Source organism: Oculina patagonica, chromosome 7, assembly GCF_052425735.1.
Source record: "Oculina patagonica isolate OP01 chromosome 7, crgOcupat, whole genome shotgun sequence".
NCBI classification, from domain to species: Eukaryota; Metazoa; Cnidaria; class Anthozoa; order Scleractinia; family Oculinidae; genus Oculina; species Oculina patagonica.
The window spans coordinates 6,711,040-6,726,528 of NC_135764.1; the positions used below are offsets into that span (position 1 = coordinate 6,711,040).

At 40.6% G+C, this 15,489-nt stretch overlaps 2 protein-coding genes across 2 annotated transcripts; both read left to right on the top strand.

The window, feature by feature from the left end:
- The first annotated feature begins 2,192 nt into the window (after positions 1 to 2,192).
- LOC144661389 (neuroligin-4, X-linked-like) lies at positions 2,193 to 5,041 on the top strand. Its single transcript, XM_078522135.1, has 2 exons — positions 2,193 to 3,570; positions 3,949 to 5,041. Exons 1-2 carry the CDS (start codon positions 2,426 to 2,428, stop codon positions 4,571 to 4,573), a joined length of 1,770 nt encoding a protein of 589 aa, XP_078378261.1. The 5' UTR covers positions 2,193 to 2,425; the 3' UTR covers positions 4,574 to 5,041.
- A 6,375-nt stretch (positions 5,042 to 11,416) lies between these two features.
- On the top strand, positions 11,417 to 15,273 carry LOC144661397 (neuroligin-4, X-linked-like). The gene is made up of 2 exons (XM_078522143.1): positions 11,417 to 12,878; positions 13,496 to 15,273. Exons 1-2 carry the CDS (start codon positions 11,734 to 11,736, stop codon positions 14,109 to 14,111), a joined length of 1,761 nt encoding a protein of 586 aa, XP_078378269.1. The 5' UTR covers positions 11,417 to 11,733; the 3' UTR covers positions 14,112 to 15,273.
- The last annotated feature ends 216 nt before the right edge of the window (positions 15,274 to 15,489 follow it).

A 15,489-nucleotide genomic window follows, 5' to 3' on the forward strand; every position in this document is an offset into this window, starting at 1 on the left:
GGAACGAACTTTCATTGCTTTGTACAAGCAATATGATCGCGTGACGTCATGTGAGCATGTGCTACTGTACTGGTTTTAAAGGGACACATAAAAGCCCGCGTGTTTTTTATTTTGATCGCGTGTTTTTTTTTTAATTTTTGCTGTGCTAGTTTTGATGGACACGTAAAAGCCCGCGTGTTTCAGCTGACCGACGCTTTAATACCTGAATGTCTTTGCAGAATCAAAGACTAAGAATAAACAATTAACCAGCAGGTTGCCATAAATTGTAACCTCTTAAAATTTCTTCCATTGACTATGTGTTGTCGTTATGGGTGGAGCTGGGAACAGTTCATTGCTTGGCAAATGCTATCAACAACATGCTTAGAATGAATGATTTGCCACTAATCGGATCCTGTGTTTTGCGTGGAGGATTCTGGGATCGCTAGGGGGCAAACATTGTAAGTCGCTAGAAGAAAATTTATGGCGAAAAGTTGTTTTGACGCTCAAAAATACGATTTTGGAGGGAGATCAAGACTTTTTCACCAGTATTTTATCAGAAATGGATTTGGGCAATGTTGGTTCGTTGAAAGTGTTAGGTTTTGTCTGAATAACCGTAAGATATGCGATTAAATCTACCGCTTTTATGAAGGTTTACATGTATTGTGAAATAGACATCGCGTATTAAACTGGGGTCTCGAAATATTATAAAATTGGAAATCGTAGCTCAATAAAGCCCTTTCAGTAGTTGAATAATATTTAACGTTTGCACAAGCTGTAAATTTATAAGTCACGTCTTTTATAAACAAATAATTATTATGGCTTCGTAATATTAAAGGTGACAGACATTCACAGACTCCTACGATCGTGACTATTATAAATTTCCGAATCGCTTTTGGATTTGGTCGTTTATTAAATCTATTTTGTTTATTACTAGGTTATACTGAATGGGAACTATATCCTGTCAGCTGTATTATTAAGAAGTGTTTTAAGTTGAGTAGAGCCCTATCAATGCCGCCAGCAAATGTGTAGAGGTCGAAGGTCTGCGTAGTTCCCGCCCGGTAGTACATTTTTACACCTCTGCACTGTATTTATTGTTATATCAACTTTATGTATTGGCTATTGGAACTGTTGTGATTTATCTTGGCTCATTTATATAGTGCAAGATGTGCTTTAAATTCGTTCTGGCAGGACAAGATCTTAACTGATTTTCCGTAAAGATGTTGATTAGTATAGTGTTACGTGAATGTGTTGCGCGCTTCATATCGCGGATGACATGTTTATTTTTGTTTAGCCACAGGCTGCTTAGCTTTACTTCGAAAAAGATATAACCTTGTTTTAGAGCCGGCCATGCTCATGACAAATCATCTTTCTTATTCTTGGGCGGGTAGAGTCTTAATATTCCATCGCGAGGAAGAATCTCTTGCCTCTCTGGGTACCTTCGATAGTTATCACATACTGCACAATGATGACAGTGATCGCTACCAGCCGGGCATATTACTAAAATTATTTGTATAACTTAGCATAGAAATAATCCTGTACACACGTTAATACAACCCAAAAGGCTTTATTAAGTAATTTCCTCCCGATATATACCTAACTTGTAATATTTCGAGACCATTTTGAGATGTCAATTTCAAAATAAACCTTACGAAAGCAAGCCTTAGGAGGTTTATTGGTAAACTTGATCACATATTTCACAGTTATTCAAACAAAAACTTACACTTTCGAGTATCAACAATGCCCAAATCCATTCCTGATAAAACACTCGCGAAAAAGCCTTGATCTCCCTCCAAAATCGTATTTTTGAACGCCAAAACAACTTTTCGCCATACATTTTCTTCTAGCGACTTGCAATGTTTGCCCCCTAGCGATCCCAGAATCCTCCACGCAAAACACAGGATCCGATTAGTGGCAAATCATTCATTATCGTATTTATTCGATTAAGCGCCCTGGGCGCTTATTAAATAGAACACAATGGAAGTAGTGAAATTAACATGATCTAACAGTGTGAAGGCCGTGTACAAATATTGATCTCACTTACACTTACCTTAATTTGTCACGGATATTATTACAAATATTGTCATGCATATAACTACAATTATCGTCACGACAGCAGAATAATAGTCTACGATATGTAACCATGTGTAACGAGAGAGTTAAGTTGACGACTGATCCAAGTTTTCACTCCTGGGCATATCGCGTGACTGAGGACCCAAGCTCTGTTCTCATCAGTTATCAAATATCGTCACGGTAATACTTTGCAAGTGTCTTGATTGAGTACTAAAATAACGCACTTGACAGTTCAATTTGCTGACGACATACATTCCTAGGTTATCATGTAAGCGATTGATGCTCGTGTTTCATATATTCATTTTGTGGTCCGAATTGTATGCGTTAGGTCAAACAAATCGTGTGAGGTTGCACCTAGAGTCACGGGGAGAGAAGCATGTTTTCGACGATACTGTTATCGTTGTCCATATTTTGTGCATGTTTGCCGCTGCTCAAGGCCAAGTCAGTAAGAGTGTCAACAAAGTATGGAGAAATCGAAGGTCTTGTGACCTCGTACCCGAATGCCTCGGGTCCGTTCAAGTCTGTCAGCAAGTTTCTTGGCGTTCCTTTCGCCGCTCCGCCGATTGGAGAGCTCAGACTAAAACCACCACAACCGCCAGTGGCGTGGAAAAACGTTCGGCAAGCGACAAAGCATGGAAACATTTGCTGGCAAATGAAACTTTTTGAATATTATTTCAAAATGTTCGCTTCAAATTTCACGTACAGCGAGGATTGCTTGTATCTCAACGTCTTCAGCCCGAACCTCAGCTTGGGTTTACCCGTGATGGTTTATATTCACGGTGGAGCCTACGAGTACGGTACAGCAATCACCCAACCCAGCGATATTTTGGCTCTGTACGGTGTGGTTGTAGTTGTAATCCAATATCGTCTCGGTCCATTTGGTTTCTTGACGACCGGGGATTCTGCCGCCCCTGGGAATTTTGGAATGTTGGATCAAGTCGAAGCACTCAAGTGGGTCAAAGATAATATTGCAAACTTTGGCGGGGACCCCAGCAAGGTGACCATATTTGGATTAAGTGCTGGTGGATCAAGTGTAACCCTGCATCTACTGTCGCCTCTATCGGAGGGCCTCTTTCACCAAGTCATCGCAGAGAGTGGCGTGGATTTGAGTCCTTTTGCAACTCAACCCGTTTCGTATGGCCTCCGTTTTGCCAAAGAGCTCGCTCAAAAGCTGGATTGTACAACAGGCGATCACAGTGCCATGGTTGCCTGCATACGCGAGAAACGAGACACAGACATACAGAAAGCCTCAGACACAATTAACTATCGGTTCTATGATTATCTGCGCTGGGCGCCAGTTGTGGACAAACACTTTCTTCTTGACACGCCCCGGAATCTGCGAAAGAAAGGTGAATTCAAGAAAGCAAAGTTGATGATCAGTTTCAACAGTCAGGAGGGTGGTGCCTCTCTTGGATTTATGGCGAACAGTTCTTTTGGAATGGCGACAAGTGTGGACGACGGAGTAAGTCCGTCATTTTTCAAAGAATTTGTAACAAAGCTTGCCCACGCTCGAAACAGCAGGTAAGTTGCAATTTTGTTGCCAGTTTGAATCACGTGATGCAATCGTTTCCACTCCACGCGCGGAAAAGTGACGAACAAGTGCGAAATATTTCATTGAAGTTTTTGGAATCATAAATTTATTTACTGGATGATGTGCCCTTTAAAGATTTTTCGAGGTTTAAAAGGTTGAAGTTGTAGACTACTTTATTAATATGGGCATGTTTTGTGACAATAATGACATATACCTTGAAACTCTTCCATTACACATGTTGTGCGCATCAGACATTCACTCACATTGCGCTAATGGTCAGGTCGTAAGAATCTTAAGGTCCTTGTTTTCCACCTGTTTCATATAAGGGGAACAGATAACAACAAATCACTTTGTTTCCGGTTCTTTAGGAAGAAAACCGCCGACCTCGTCGGGGACGCGTTGCAGTTCATGTACACCCCATGGCCTGACAACAGTGATAAATACGCACTAAGAAGCCAACTTGTGGACCTCATCGGTGATTACATCTACTTTGCACCAAGTCACGAGGTCGCCGATATTCACAGCAAAGTTGCTCCGGTGTACATATACGAGTTCGCTCAGCGTCCAAAGAACGCCAGCATTTTTGCTGAGTGGATGGGCGTGGTACATGGCGAGAACGTGGCATTTGATTTTGGAATCCCGCTTTGGTACCCCGGGTATGACGCGGCCGACAAAAACGTCAGTTTGTTTATCATGGAAGCGTACGCAAACTTCGCCAAGACCGGCGATCCAACACCACAGCTAGTCAGCGGTATTACGTGGGATAGGTACAACTCCAGTCACAGAGCTTACCTGCGAGTTCACCCCAATCCAAAGATGGCGGCGACGTTTGCTCCTCGTCGAATGGCTTTCTGGAATGATTACCATCCTAAACTGGTGCAAGTAAATTTTGAAACCAAGAAAGATGTGGTCAGCGGTACTAGCGCCGGTGTTGCCATGGCAATGTTTTATCACATTGCACTTGCTTTCGTTTTGATGTTTTCTGAAATTTAGATGTACGACGTCGTTTTGGTGCAGTGACTTGCTAAGGCTTCCTTTTATATGCAGTAAAAAGTGCTTGTTAGGTTTACCCCGAAATAACGATCTTTTCGGTTATCTTACGGCCATATCGTTATATCGGGAGTTTCGATATAACGATTCTTCGATATAACGATATTATTATACTGCTTCCTTGGCATATCGTTATATCGGGGTTCCACTGTATAACTTTGTGGAACATAAGCTAAATTAAAAAGTGGACATTGATATATTGTTATCATACTGTACATTTATAGTTTTGTATTCATGGATTTTTACATTTGCCTCTGTTTTCCATTTATCATTTCGTTTTTGTTTCAGTATGGTTCATTTTATAATCATGTAAGCGATTTTGCAGTTCTTTCTATATAGTTGGAGACTGCTCATTATACTCTACATAGATACTCTTATTTTAAATTTGAATAAAATGAAGTGTATACCACACCCAATGCTAATTTCTGCCAAAGCTCTTTAAAGTGACCACCCTATAAGAGTACAGTTCTCCTTATGGAGACCCTTATAATATAGACACCTCCCTAATACAGGCAGTAAGCCTGGTCCGAAACTAACCAAAATTCATATAAACTCTTCCTCTGTAAGGCGGTCATCTCCATAATACGGACACTCTTTCTTGTTCCTTTCTCCGTTTCGAAACGTTTCTTATATGCCGCTTTTACGACACCCCCCCCCCTCCATCCCCCGATATAAGCCCTCCCGTTTAAAAGCCCATCCAATTCCCTTTCCGAAGTTGTATAAGCCCAGAGCATGTGAGCGAAGTTTTACGATATTCAGAAACTAGAATTCTTCTCCCAAAGGAAAGAACTTTCATTGCTTTGTAAAAGCAATATGATCGTCGTGACGTCATGTAAACATGTTCTACTGTACTGGTTTTTAAGGGACACATAAAAGCCCGCGTGTTTTGTATTATGATCGCGTGTTCTTTATTTTTGCTGTACTGGTTTTAAAGGGGCACATAAAAGCCCGCGTGTTTCAGCTGACCAACACTTTAATATCTGAATGTCTTTGCAGAATCAAAGACTAAGAAAATACAATTAACCAGCAGGTTGCCATAAATTGTAACCTCTTAAAATGTCTTGTTATGGGAGGAGCTGGGGACAGCTCATTGCTTGGCAAATGTTATCTACAACATGCCTAGAATTAGTTCCACTCATTGTTTTAAACACCCGCCTTCAATCGTTGTAGTTTTCGACAAAAACGTTGAGCAGGAGAGAAGCAATCGTGCGAAGTGACGTGTATAATTTTTAGATAGAACACAATGAAATTAACATGATCTAACAGTATGAAGGCCGAGTACAAATATTGATCTCACTTTATTACACTTACCAATTTAGAACCTCTATAAACAATGTGTAAAATGGTTAAAGAATAAATCTTTGTTCGCTGCGTGGCACTTCTAACTGTCATTAACTGTCAATATTGCGAAAAAAAAGTGTATTGTAAGTGCCAAAAAGTTCATTATAAACCAAACGTTTCGGGCTTAGCCCTTCATCAGTGGTGAATTGGTCGTGAATTGGACGGTCGTTTTATTTACGACCAATTCACCACTGATGAAGGGCTAAGCCCGAAACGTTTGGTTTATAATGAACTTTTTGGCAAGCTAAAGCTAGAAAACGCCTGTATTGTCTTTCTCAGTTAAAGCGCTCAGGCCTAGGTCCTAACGAGTTAGTACAGTTCTATCGTACCTGCATTCGCCCTATCACTGAATATGCCTGTCCAGTTTTCAATGAAAGTCTACCTGCGTATCTTTCTCGTGAGCTAGAAGCAGTGCAAAAGAGGGCGATGCGCATCATTTTTCCGTTTTTTAAGTATGAAGAAGCGCTCGACAAGGCAATTCTAGACACTCTGTCAGGTCGAAGACAAGCCCTGACGGACAAATTGTTTAACAACATTTTAGAGAACAATGACAGTAGCCTGAGGAATTTACTGCCCCCACGGAATCTTAGTAGTTATAACCTTAGAAAGTCACGCCAGTTTAACCCTGTTTTTAAGACTAATAGATTTAGAAATAGTTTTATTGTCTCTAATGTACTTAAGTTTGTATTTTAATCACTCTTGTATAGTTCTTTAAATATTTTTACATTTTATCGTTAGTTTTTATAGCTTTATAAATTTGTAAATATGACATAATTCAACCTTTTAGGTTGCGAAGTTGTATTAATAATCTATCTATCTATCTATCTATCTATCTATCTATCTATCTATCTATCTATCTATCTATCTATCTTTCTATCTATCTATCTATCTATCTATCTATCTATCTATCTATCTATCTATCTATCTATCTATCTATCTATCTATCTATCTATCTATCTATCTATCTATCTATCTATCTATCTATCTATCTATCTAAGAATAAATATTTGTAACGGTCAAGTAACCAACTCCAGTCAAGACTTGTTAGCTTTTAATGCTCTACGTTTCGGCCGTCTCGGCCTTCTTCAGGAGCGTTTAAACTGTATAACGGTAAGTGTCAACAGAAGTATTTTAAAAAAAGGGATAACAATTGTGATTGGTTACAGCAGTTCACGCGGTAATGTGCACGTGGTTGATGAAATACAATGCTGAACTAACTATAAAAATGATAAAATATGATGGGACAAATATACATAATACATAGAAAAAAGAAATACAAAAAGTCGAAAAAAAATAAAATAAAATAAAATAAAATAATAAAAAAATATATATAATAAAATAAAATAAAAGGAACTATCAAATATACAATAAAAAACAACAGTGAGGAAATATAATTGAAAGGTTAGATTAAACTGTTAATTGCCGGCTTCAATTTATTTATCCAGTATTCTTCTCTTGTTCTCCTGGTAAACTGGTCTTTTGCCCGTACTTTTTCAATAACCGTCAGCTTCATGTTTTCACGGCCACAGACTTTAAAATGTCTCACTGTAGGAATGTTTTTGTTGCCAACGGTTATATCGGAGCGGTGTTGATTAGCCCTTGTGTTAACGCTGTTACCAGTCTCGCCAACATACTGATCTTTACATTTAGCACATGTTATAAGGTATATTACGTTATGAGTGTGACAGTTGCTATATTGTTTAAGATTGATAGATTCGCGGGTAGTGTTGCTAGTGACTTTTGTGGCAAATAAACCATACGATTTACAGCAAGCACATCGTGGATCACTACCGCAGGGCCAAAATCCTGGTTTGATGTCTCGGGTGGTGTGGTTTTGCTTGTGTACACGGGAGATATGTATTTTAAGGCCTTTGTTGTTGCAGAATGAACGGCTACAGATGCTACATTGAGTGGCTGTAGGTGTGTTAGAGTTGGTGGATGGTGCAGGCAGAGGGAGTGGCTCATTAGGGCTGGTTGGTCGCAATCGCCGGCTTGTTAGGATCTGCGATAAGTTGCGTCCTTTTCTGTAGGCAACTAAGGGGGGGTCGCGGAAAGCATCTCTGCATCTTGGAGACACATGTAGGAGCTGGTGGGCTTGGCTTAATATTTTATGTAAATTGGGTAGAGCCGGGTTGTAGGTGACTACCAACGGCACTCTGTTGCTGTTTAAGTTGTTGTTGTCTGTATGTAGCGCCTCCTCTCGGGTTTTGCTTCGAGCTCTTGTGATGGATTCTTTGACTAATCTATTTTTGTAACCTCGCTCTAAGAGTATTGCGTGAAGTTCTTTGATTCTATTCTCAAAATAGTTGTTGGTTGAGCAGATGCGTCTCAGTCGGAGGGCTAGGCTGTAAGGAATGGCGGTTTTAGTGTGGCGCGGATGGCAGCTTGTCCAGTTTAAATATTGATGAGTATCTGTTGGTTTAGTGTAAAGGTCAGTTTCAATTTTGCCGTCTTTAATCATGACTTGTACGTCAAGGAATGGTATGTCGGTGAGTGAGAAAGACTGTTCAAATTTTATGTGTGGATCGAAGGAGTTGCATTGTTGAAAGAATTCATTTAACTTGATCTCACCATGAGTCCATAGGAAGAAAATGTCATCAATGTATCTGAACCATACTAACGGTTTGAGAGGCGATTTAGCTAAAAGTTTACTTTCTAGGTGTCCCATGTAGAGGTTTGCATATGTCGGTGCCATTCTTGTCCCCATAGCGGTGCCAGTTTGTTGGACGAAGTGGCTTTCTTGGAAGACTAAATTATTGCAGGTTAGTACTAGTTTGATGAAATTCAGGATGGTTTGGATTTTGTTGTCAGAGAAGTTATCGAGAGTCATGAAGTGGTTGCATGCTTTCATGCCGCCTTCATGTGGAATGTTAGTGTAGAGAAACTTCACGTCCCAAGTGACGAGAAGTGTACCAGGGGGTAGTGTGTGGCTGCTGTTAAGGTCAATTAGTTTACGGAGGAAGTCGTTGTCATCTTTAAGATAGGAGGGAAGTTTCGTGACTAGAGGTTGAAGCTGGTCGTCAACCCACTCGGAGATGTTAGTAGTGGCTGAGTTGATCGCCTCTCAAACCGTTAGTATGGTTCAGATACATTGATGACATTTTCTTCCTATGGACTCATGGTGAGATCAAGTTAAATGAATTCTTTCAACAATGCAACTCCTTCGATCCACACATAAAATTTGAACAGTCTTTCTCACTCACCGACATACCATTCCTTGACGTACAAGTCATGATTAAAGACGGCAAAATTGAAACTGACCTTTACACTAAACCAACAGATACTCATCAATATTTAAACTGGACAAGCTGCCATCCGCGCCACACTAAAACCGCCATTCCTTACAGCCTAGCCCTCCGACTGAGACGCATCTGCTCAACCAACAACTATTTTGAGAACAGAATCAAAGAACTTCACGCAATACTCTTAGAGCGAGGTTACAAAAATAGATTAGTCAAAGAATCCATCACAAGAGCTCGAAGCAAAACCCGAGAGGAGGCGCTACATACAGACAACAACAACTTAAACAGCAACAGAGTGCCGTTGGTAGTCACCTACAACCCGGCTCTACCCAATTTACATAAAATATTAAGCCAAGCCCACCAGCTCCTACATGTGTCTCCAAGATGCAGAGATGCTTTCCGCGACCCCCCCTTAGTTGCCTACAGAAAAGGACGCAACTTATCGCAGATCCTAACAAGCCGGCGATTGCGACCAACCAGCCCTAATGAGCCACTCCCTCTGCCTGCACCATCCACCAACTCTAACACACCTACAGCCACTCAATGTAGCATCTGTAGCCGTTCATTCTGCAACAACAAAGGCCTTAAAATACATATCTCCCGTGTACACAAGCAAAACCACACCACCCGAGACATCAAACCAGGATTTTGGCCCTGCGGTAGTGATCCACGATGTGCTTGCTGTAAATCGTATGGTTTATTTGCCACAAAAGTCACTAGCAACACTACCCGCGAATCTATCAATCTTAAACAATATAGCAACTGTCACACTCATAACGTAATATACCTTATAACATGTGCTAAATGTAAAGATCAGTATGTTGGCGAGACTGGTAACAGCGTTAACACAAGGGCTAATCAACACCGCTCCGATATAACCGTTGGCAACAAAAACATTCCTACAGTGAGACATTTTAAAGTCTGTGGCCGTGAAAACATGAAGCTGACGGTTATTGAAAAAGTACGGGCAAAAGACCAGTTTACCAGGAGAACAAGAGAAGAATACTGGATAAATAAATTGAAGCCGGCAATTAACAGTTTAATCTAACCTTTCAATTATATTTCCTCACTGTTGTTTTTTATTGTATATTTGATAGTTCCTTTTATTTTATTTTATTATATATATTTTTTTATTATTTTATTTTATTTTATTTTATTTTTTTTCGACTTTTTGTATTTCTTTTTTCTATGTATTATGTATATTTGTCCCATCATATTTTATCATTTTTATAGTTAGTTCAGCATTGTATTTCATCAACCACGTGCACATTACCGCGTGAACTGCTGTAACCAATCACAATTGTTATCCCTTTTTTTAAAATACTTCTGTTGACACTTACCGTTATACAGTTTAAACGCTCCTGAAGAAGGCCGAGACGGCCGAAACGTAGAGCATTAAAAGCTAACAAGTCTTGACTGGAGTTGGTTACTTGACCGTTACAAATATTTATTCTTCTCAAGTATTCAAGTTTCCACGATCGCTTCTAGTGATCCTCCGTTACAGACTCTGTGGTCAGCATTGTTTGCGGGACCCATCACAAGAAATTCAAATATCTATCTATCTATCTATCTATCTATCTATCTATCTATCTATCTATCTATCTATCTATCTATCTATCTATCTATCTATCTATCTATCTATCTATCTATCTATCTATCTATCTATCTATCTACAATACACTTTTTTTCGCAATCCCGGGGGGGGGTACTCAAAGAAGTTTCATACGGGGAGGCTCCGCCCCAAGGTCTAACCCCTTACCCTTTTATATACCATTTTTGACAAAACATTGTACCCTTTTCGTATACCTTTAACTGAAAAAAGGTACCCCCTTTCATATACCTAAGAGACATGGCGTGGACTTAAAATAGGACGTTTTCTTGTCATTTTTATGTAGCGCTTAATAAATTAATATAATACAGCCATAAATTGCGCATGTTCGAAATATTATATTGAAAGGCCCTTTTAAATAGCCAAATGACAGATTTCCATACCCTTTCATATACTTAAACTCGTGAAATCCCTACCCTTTTATATACCTGAAGCCTGAAAAAGGTACCCCTTTCGGGCGGAGCCTCCCCGTATAGGCCATTATAGGGAGTACCCCCCCGGGTTCGCAATATTGTAAAATGGTTAGTTTGTCAAGGATATTATTACAAATATTGTCACGCATATAACTACAAATATCATCACGACAGCATACAATATGTAACGAGAGAGTTAAGTTGACAACTGATTCAAGTTTTCACTCCTGGGCATATCGCGTGTTTGCGTGACTGAGGACCCAAGCTCTGTTATCATCAGTTATCAAAATATCGTCACGGTAATACATTGCAAGTGTCTTGATTGAGTACTAAAATAATGCACTTGACAGTTCAATTTGCTGACGACATAAATTCCTGGGTTATCATGTAAGCGGTTGATGCTCGTGTTTCATATATTCGTTCTCTAAGCGGTCCAAATTGGATGCGTTAGGTCAAACAATCGTGTGAGGTTGAACCTAGAGTCACGAGGAGGGAAACATGTTTTCGACGCTACTGTTAGCGTTGTCCATATTCTGTGCATGTTTGCCGCTGCTCAAGTCAGAGTCAGTAAGAGTGTCAACAAAGTATGGAGACATCGAAGGTGTTGTGACCTCGTACCCAAATGCCTCTGGCCCGTTTAGGTCTATCAGCAAATTTCTTGGAGTCCCTTTCGCCGCTCCGCCGATTGGAGAGCTCAGATTTAAGCCCCCACAACCGCCAAAAGAGTGGGAAAACGTTCGGCAAGCGACAAAGCACGGAAACATTTGCTGGCAAATGAAAACTTTTGAATCTTACATCAAAATGTTCGCTCCTAATTTCACATATAGCGAGGATTGCTTGTATCTTAACGTCTTCAGCCCGAACCTCAGCTTAAGTTTACCTGTGATGGTTTATATTCACGGTGGAGCTTACGAGTTCGGTTCAGCAGTCACACAACCCAGCGATATTTTGGCTCTGTACGGTGTGGTAGTAGTTGTAATCCAATATCGTCTCGGTCCACTTGGTTTCCTGACGACCGGGAGCTCGGCGGCCCCTGGGAATTTTGGAATGTTGGATCAAGTCGAAGCACTCAAGTGGGTCAAAGATAATATTGCAAACTTTGGCGGGGACCCTAGCAAGGTGACCATATTTGGATTAAGTGCTGGTGGATCAAGTGTAACCCTGCATCTATTGTCGCCTCTATCGGAGGGCCTCTTTCATCAAGTCATCGCAGAGAGCGGAGTGGATTTGAGTCCATTTGCGATTCAGCCAATTTCGTTTGGCCTTCGTGTGGCCAAAATGCTCGCTCAAAAGCTGGATTGTACTACAAGCGATCACGAAGCAATGGTCGCCTGCATTCGCGAGAAACGAGACACGGACATACAGAAAGCCTCAAACACAATGAACTTTCCGTTCTATGATTATCTGCGCTGGGCGCCAGTTGTGGACAAACACTTTCTTCTTGACACGCCCCGGAATCTGCGAAAGAAAGGTGAATTCAAGAAAGCAAAGTTGATGATCAGTTTTACCAGTCAGGAAGGTAGTAACTCTCTTGGATATATGGCGAACAATTCTTTTGGGATGGCGACAAGTGTGGAAGATGGAGTGAGTCCGTCATTTTTTAAGGAATTTTTAACAAAGTTTGCCCATGGGCGAAACATCAGGTGAGTTATGTTTATTTTTTTTTTCAAGTTTTTCAGGTGAACCCAAGCTTGTTTCTAGGGCACTTTTTGCTTCCAAGTTTTCCCACCCCTTCCACTTTCAATTGATGAGACAAAGCGCCCTGGGGACGAGGTTCAGGTGAACCACGTGATGCATTCTTTTCCACTCCAAACTCGGTAATTTGTTTACAAAATTAATGTTCCTAAGTATTTGTATTTTAGGGGTTTCCAGGTAGAATGGCTTATACCCTGGTTTCTTTTAAGTTGGGTGGAGGGGGATCACAACTGCTTGTACTTTTTTGTGTCCAGATAAATGGGCCTATAAGTGGAAGAGCGGGGAAGGGGCTTATCAACCTCATTTCCAGGCCTTTTCCCTTGGGGACGAGGTTGGAGGTTTATAATTAGGATTTTACAATAATTCCAAACACGACAGCAACAGGCCATTGGTCCTTGTTATTCTCTCGTTGCTTTGGCCGATTCCCTCTACTGTGCGTAGTTGTGTTCACCGTTGCTGAGAATCGCGCATGGTTTGATGAATACAACTACCATGATTCCCTGCAGGCGCGTGCCAAAGACGGAATCGTGCATTGACAACAATTACTTCGTTTGCCGTTCTTTAGGAAGAAAACCGCTAACCTCATCACGGACGCGTTAGAGTTCATGTACACCCCATGGCCTGACAACAATGATAAATACGCACTAAGAAGCCAACTTGTGGACCTCATCGGTGATAACAACTTCTTTGCACCAAGTCACGAGGTCGCTGATATTCAAAGCAAAGTTACTCCAGTGTACATGTACGAGTTCGCCCAGCGTCCAAAGCACGCCAGTATTTACCCTGAGTGGATGGGTGTGGCACATGGCGAAAACCTGCCGTTTGATTTTGGAATCCCGCTTTGGTTCCCAAGGTATGACGCAGCCGATAAAAACGTCAGTTTGTTTATCATGGCAGTGTACACGAACTTCGCCAAGACCGGCGATCCAACACCACAGCCAGTCAGCGGTGTTACGTGGGAGAGATACAACTCCAGTCACAGAGCTTACCTGCGAGTTGACGCTCATCCCAAGATGGCGGCGGCGTTTGCTCCTCGTCGAATGGCTTTCTGGAATGATTACTATCCTCAACTAGTGCAAGTGAATTTTGAAACCAAAAAAGATGTGGTCAGCGGTACTACCGCTTGTGTTTCTATGGCAATGTTTTATTATATTGCACTTGTCTTTGTGATGTTGTTCTGAAAATAAGCTGTATGGCGACGCTATGGTGCAGTGACTTGCTCAGGTATATATATAACGCATAAAACACCTGGTGTAATAACATTTTCTTGACAGCGTTAATTTTCGACTGGTGAAATTAGAAATAAGATTTTTTATTAAACTGAGAGATGTGACGCCGGTATCGATCGGGGCAGTTCATGTTGTTAATTCTTCGTTCGAGATGCTTTTGCAATAAATGAATCAATCAATCAATCAATCAATCAATCAATCAATTTACATATGTGTACCTTCTAACGAGAACTGTATGTACTTTGCTTTAACTGATCCGGTTTTATACTCTATTAAGCAACCAGCGAGAATGAGTTTGGCTTTTACGAACTCAGTTGAAACTGATGAAATATTAATGAACATAAGCAAACAGTGGACACTGATGTATTGTTGAATGTATTGTACTGCAATTTTATCGGTATTTATTCAAGTTGTTTTACATTTGCCTCTGCCATTTTGCATTTCGCTTTTGTTTTTGGTTGATTTTATAATTATATAAGCGATTTTGTATTTTTTTTATATCTACAATGAGCGACAAAAGTCCTTGAGACAGTTGGTTGAAAATAATACTTATTTAACATTCCCATTTTTCCACCTTAAATATGGTCCAGCTTGGGAACCACTCCCCCCTTTTGAAGTTGTACACAAACGAGGCAAGTCTTGACTCGGGGTGGAGGGGGTATTATTGAACGGTAAAAAATTGTCCAAGTTACTAACACTTTTGGCGCCCATTGTAATAAGCGACTGCTCATTATATTATACATAGATACTCTGTATTTCAATTTGAATAAAAAAGTGTTTACCACACCCAAATGTTAACTTCTGCCAAAACTCTATAAAGTGACCACCCTTTAAGAGTACAATTGAACCTCACCTTATGGAGACCCCTATTATGTGGACACCTCCCCCCGGGGGGCTACTCAAAAAAAGTTTTATACGGGGAGGCTCCGCCCCAGGCTCTGACCCCTTACCCTTTTATTTACCATTTGTGACAGAAATTGTACCCCTTTTGTATACCTTTTACTGAAAAAGGGTACCCCTTTCATATACCTAAAAGACATGGCATAGACTTAGAACAGGACGTTTTCTTGTCATTTTCACGTAGCGCTTAATACATTAAAATAATACAGCCGTAAATTGCGTATATTCGAAATATTTTAATTAAATACCTGAATGACAGATTTCCATACCCTTTCGTATACCAAAACTTGTAAAATCCCTACCCTTTCATATACCAGTAAGCCTGAAAAAGGTACCCCTTTCGGGCGGTCCCTCCCTGTATAGGCCATTATAGGGAGTACCCCCCCCCCCCGGCATGTCCCTAATACAGGTTGTTAGATCGGTCGGAAAG

Coding starts and splice junctions, on each gene's coding strand:
- LOC144661389 (XM_078522135.1), top strand. CDS start 2,426: ATGTTTTCGACGATACTGTTATCGTTGTCCATATTTTGTGCATGTTTG. Junction 3,571..3,948: donor GCCCACGCTCGAAACAGCAG/GTAAGTTGCAAT, acceptor CCGGTTCTTTAG/GAAGAAAACCGCCGACCTCG.
- LOC144661397 (XM_078522143.1), top strand. CDS start 11,734: ATGTTTTCGACGCTACTGTTAGCGTTGTCCATATTCTGTGCATGTTTG. Junction 12,879..13,495: donor GCCCATGGGCGAAACATCAG/GTGAGTTATGTT, acceptor GCCGTTCTTTAG/GAAGAAAACCGCTAACCTCA.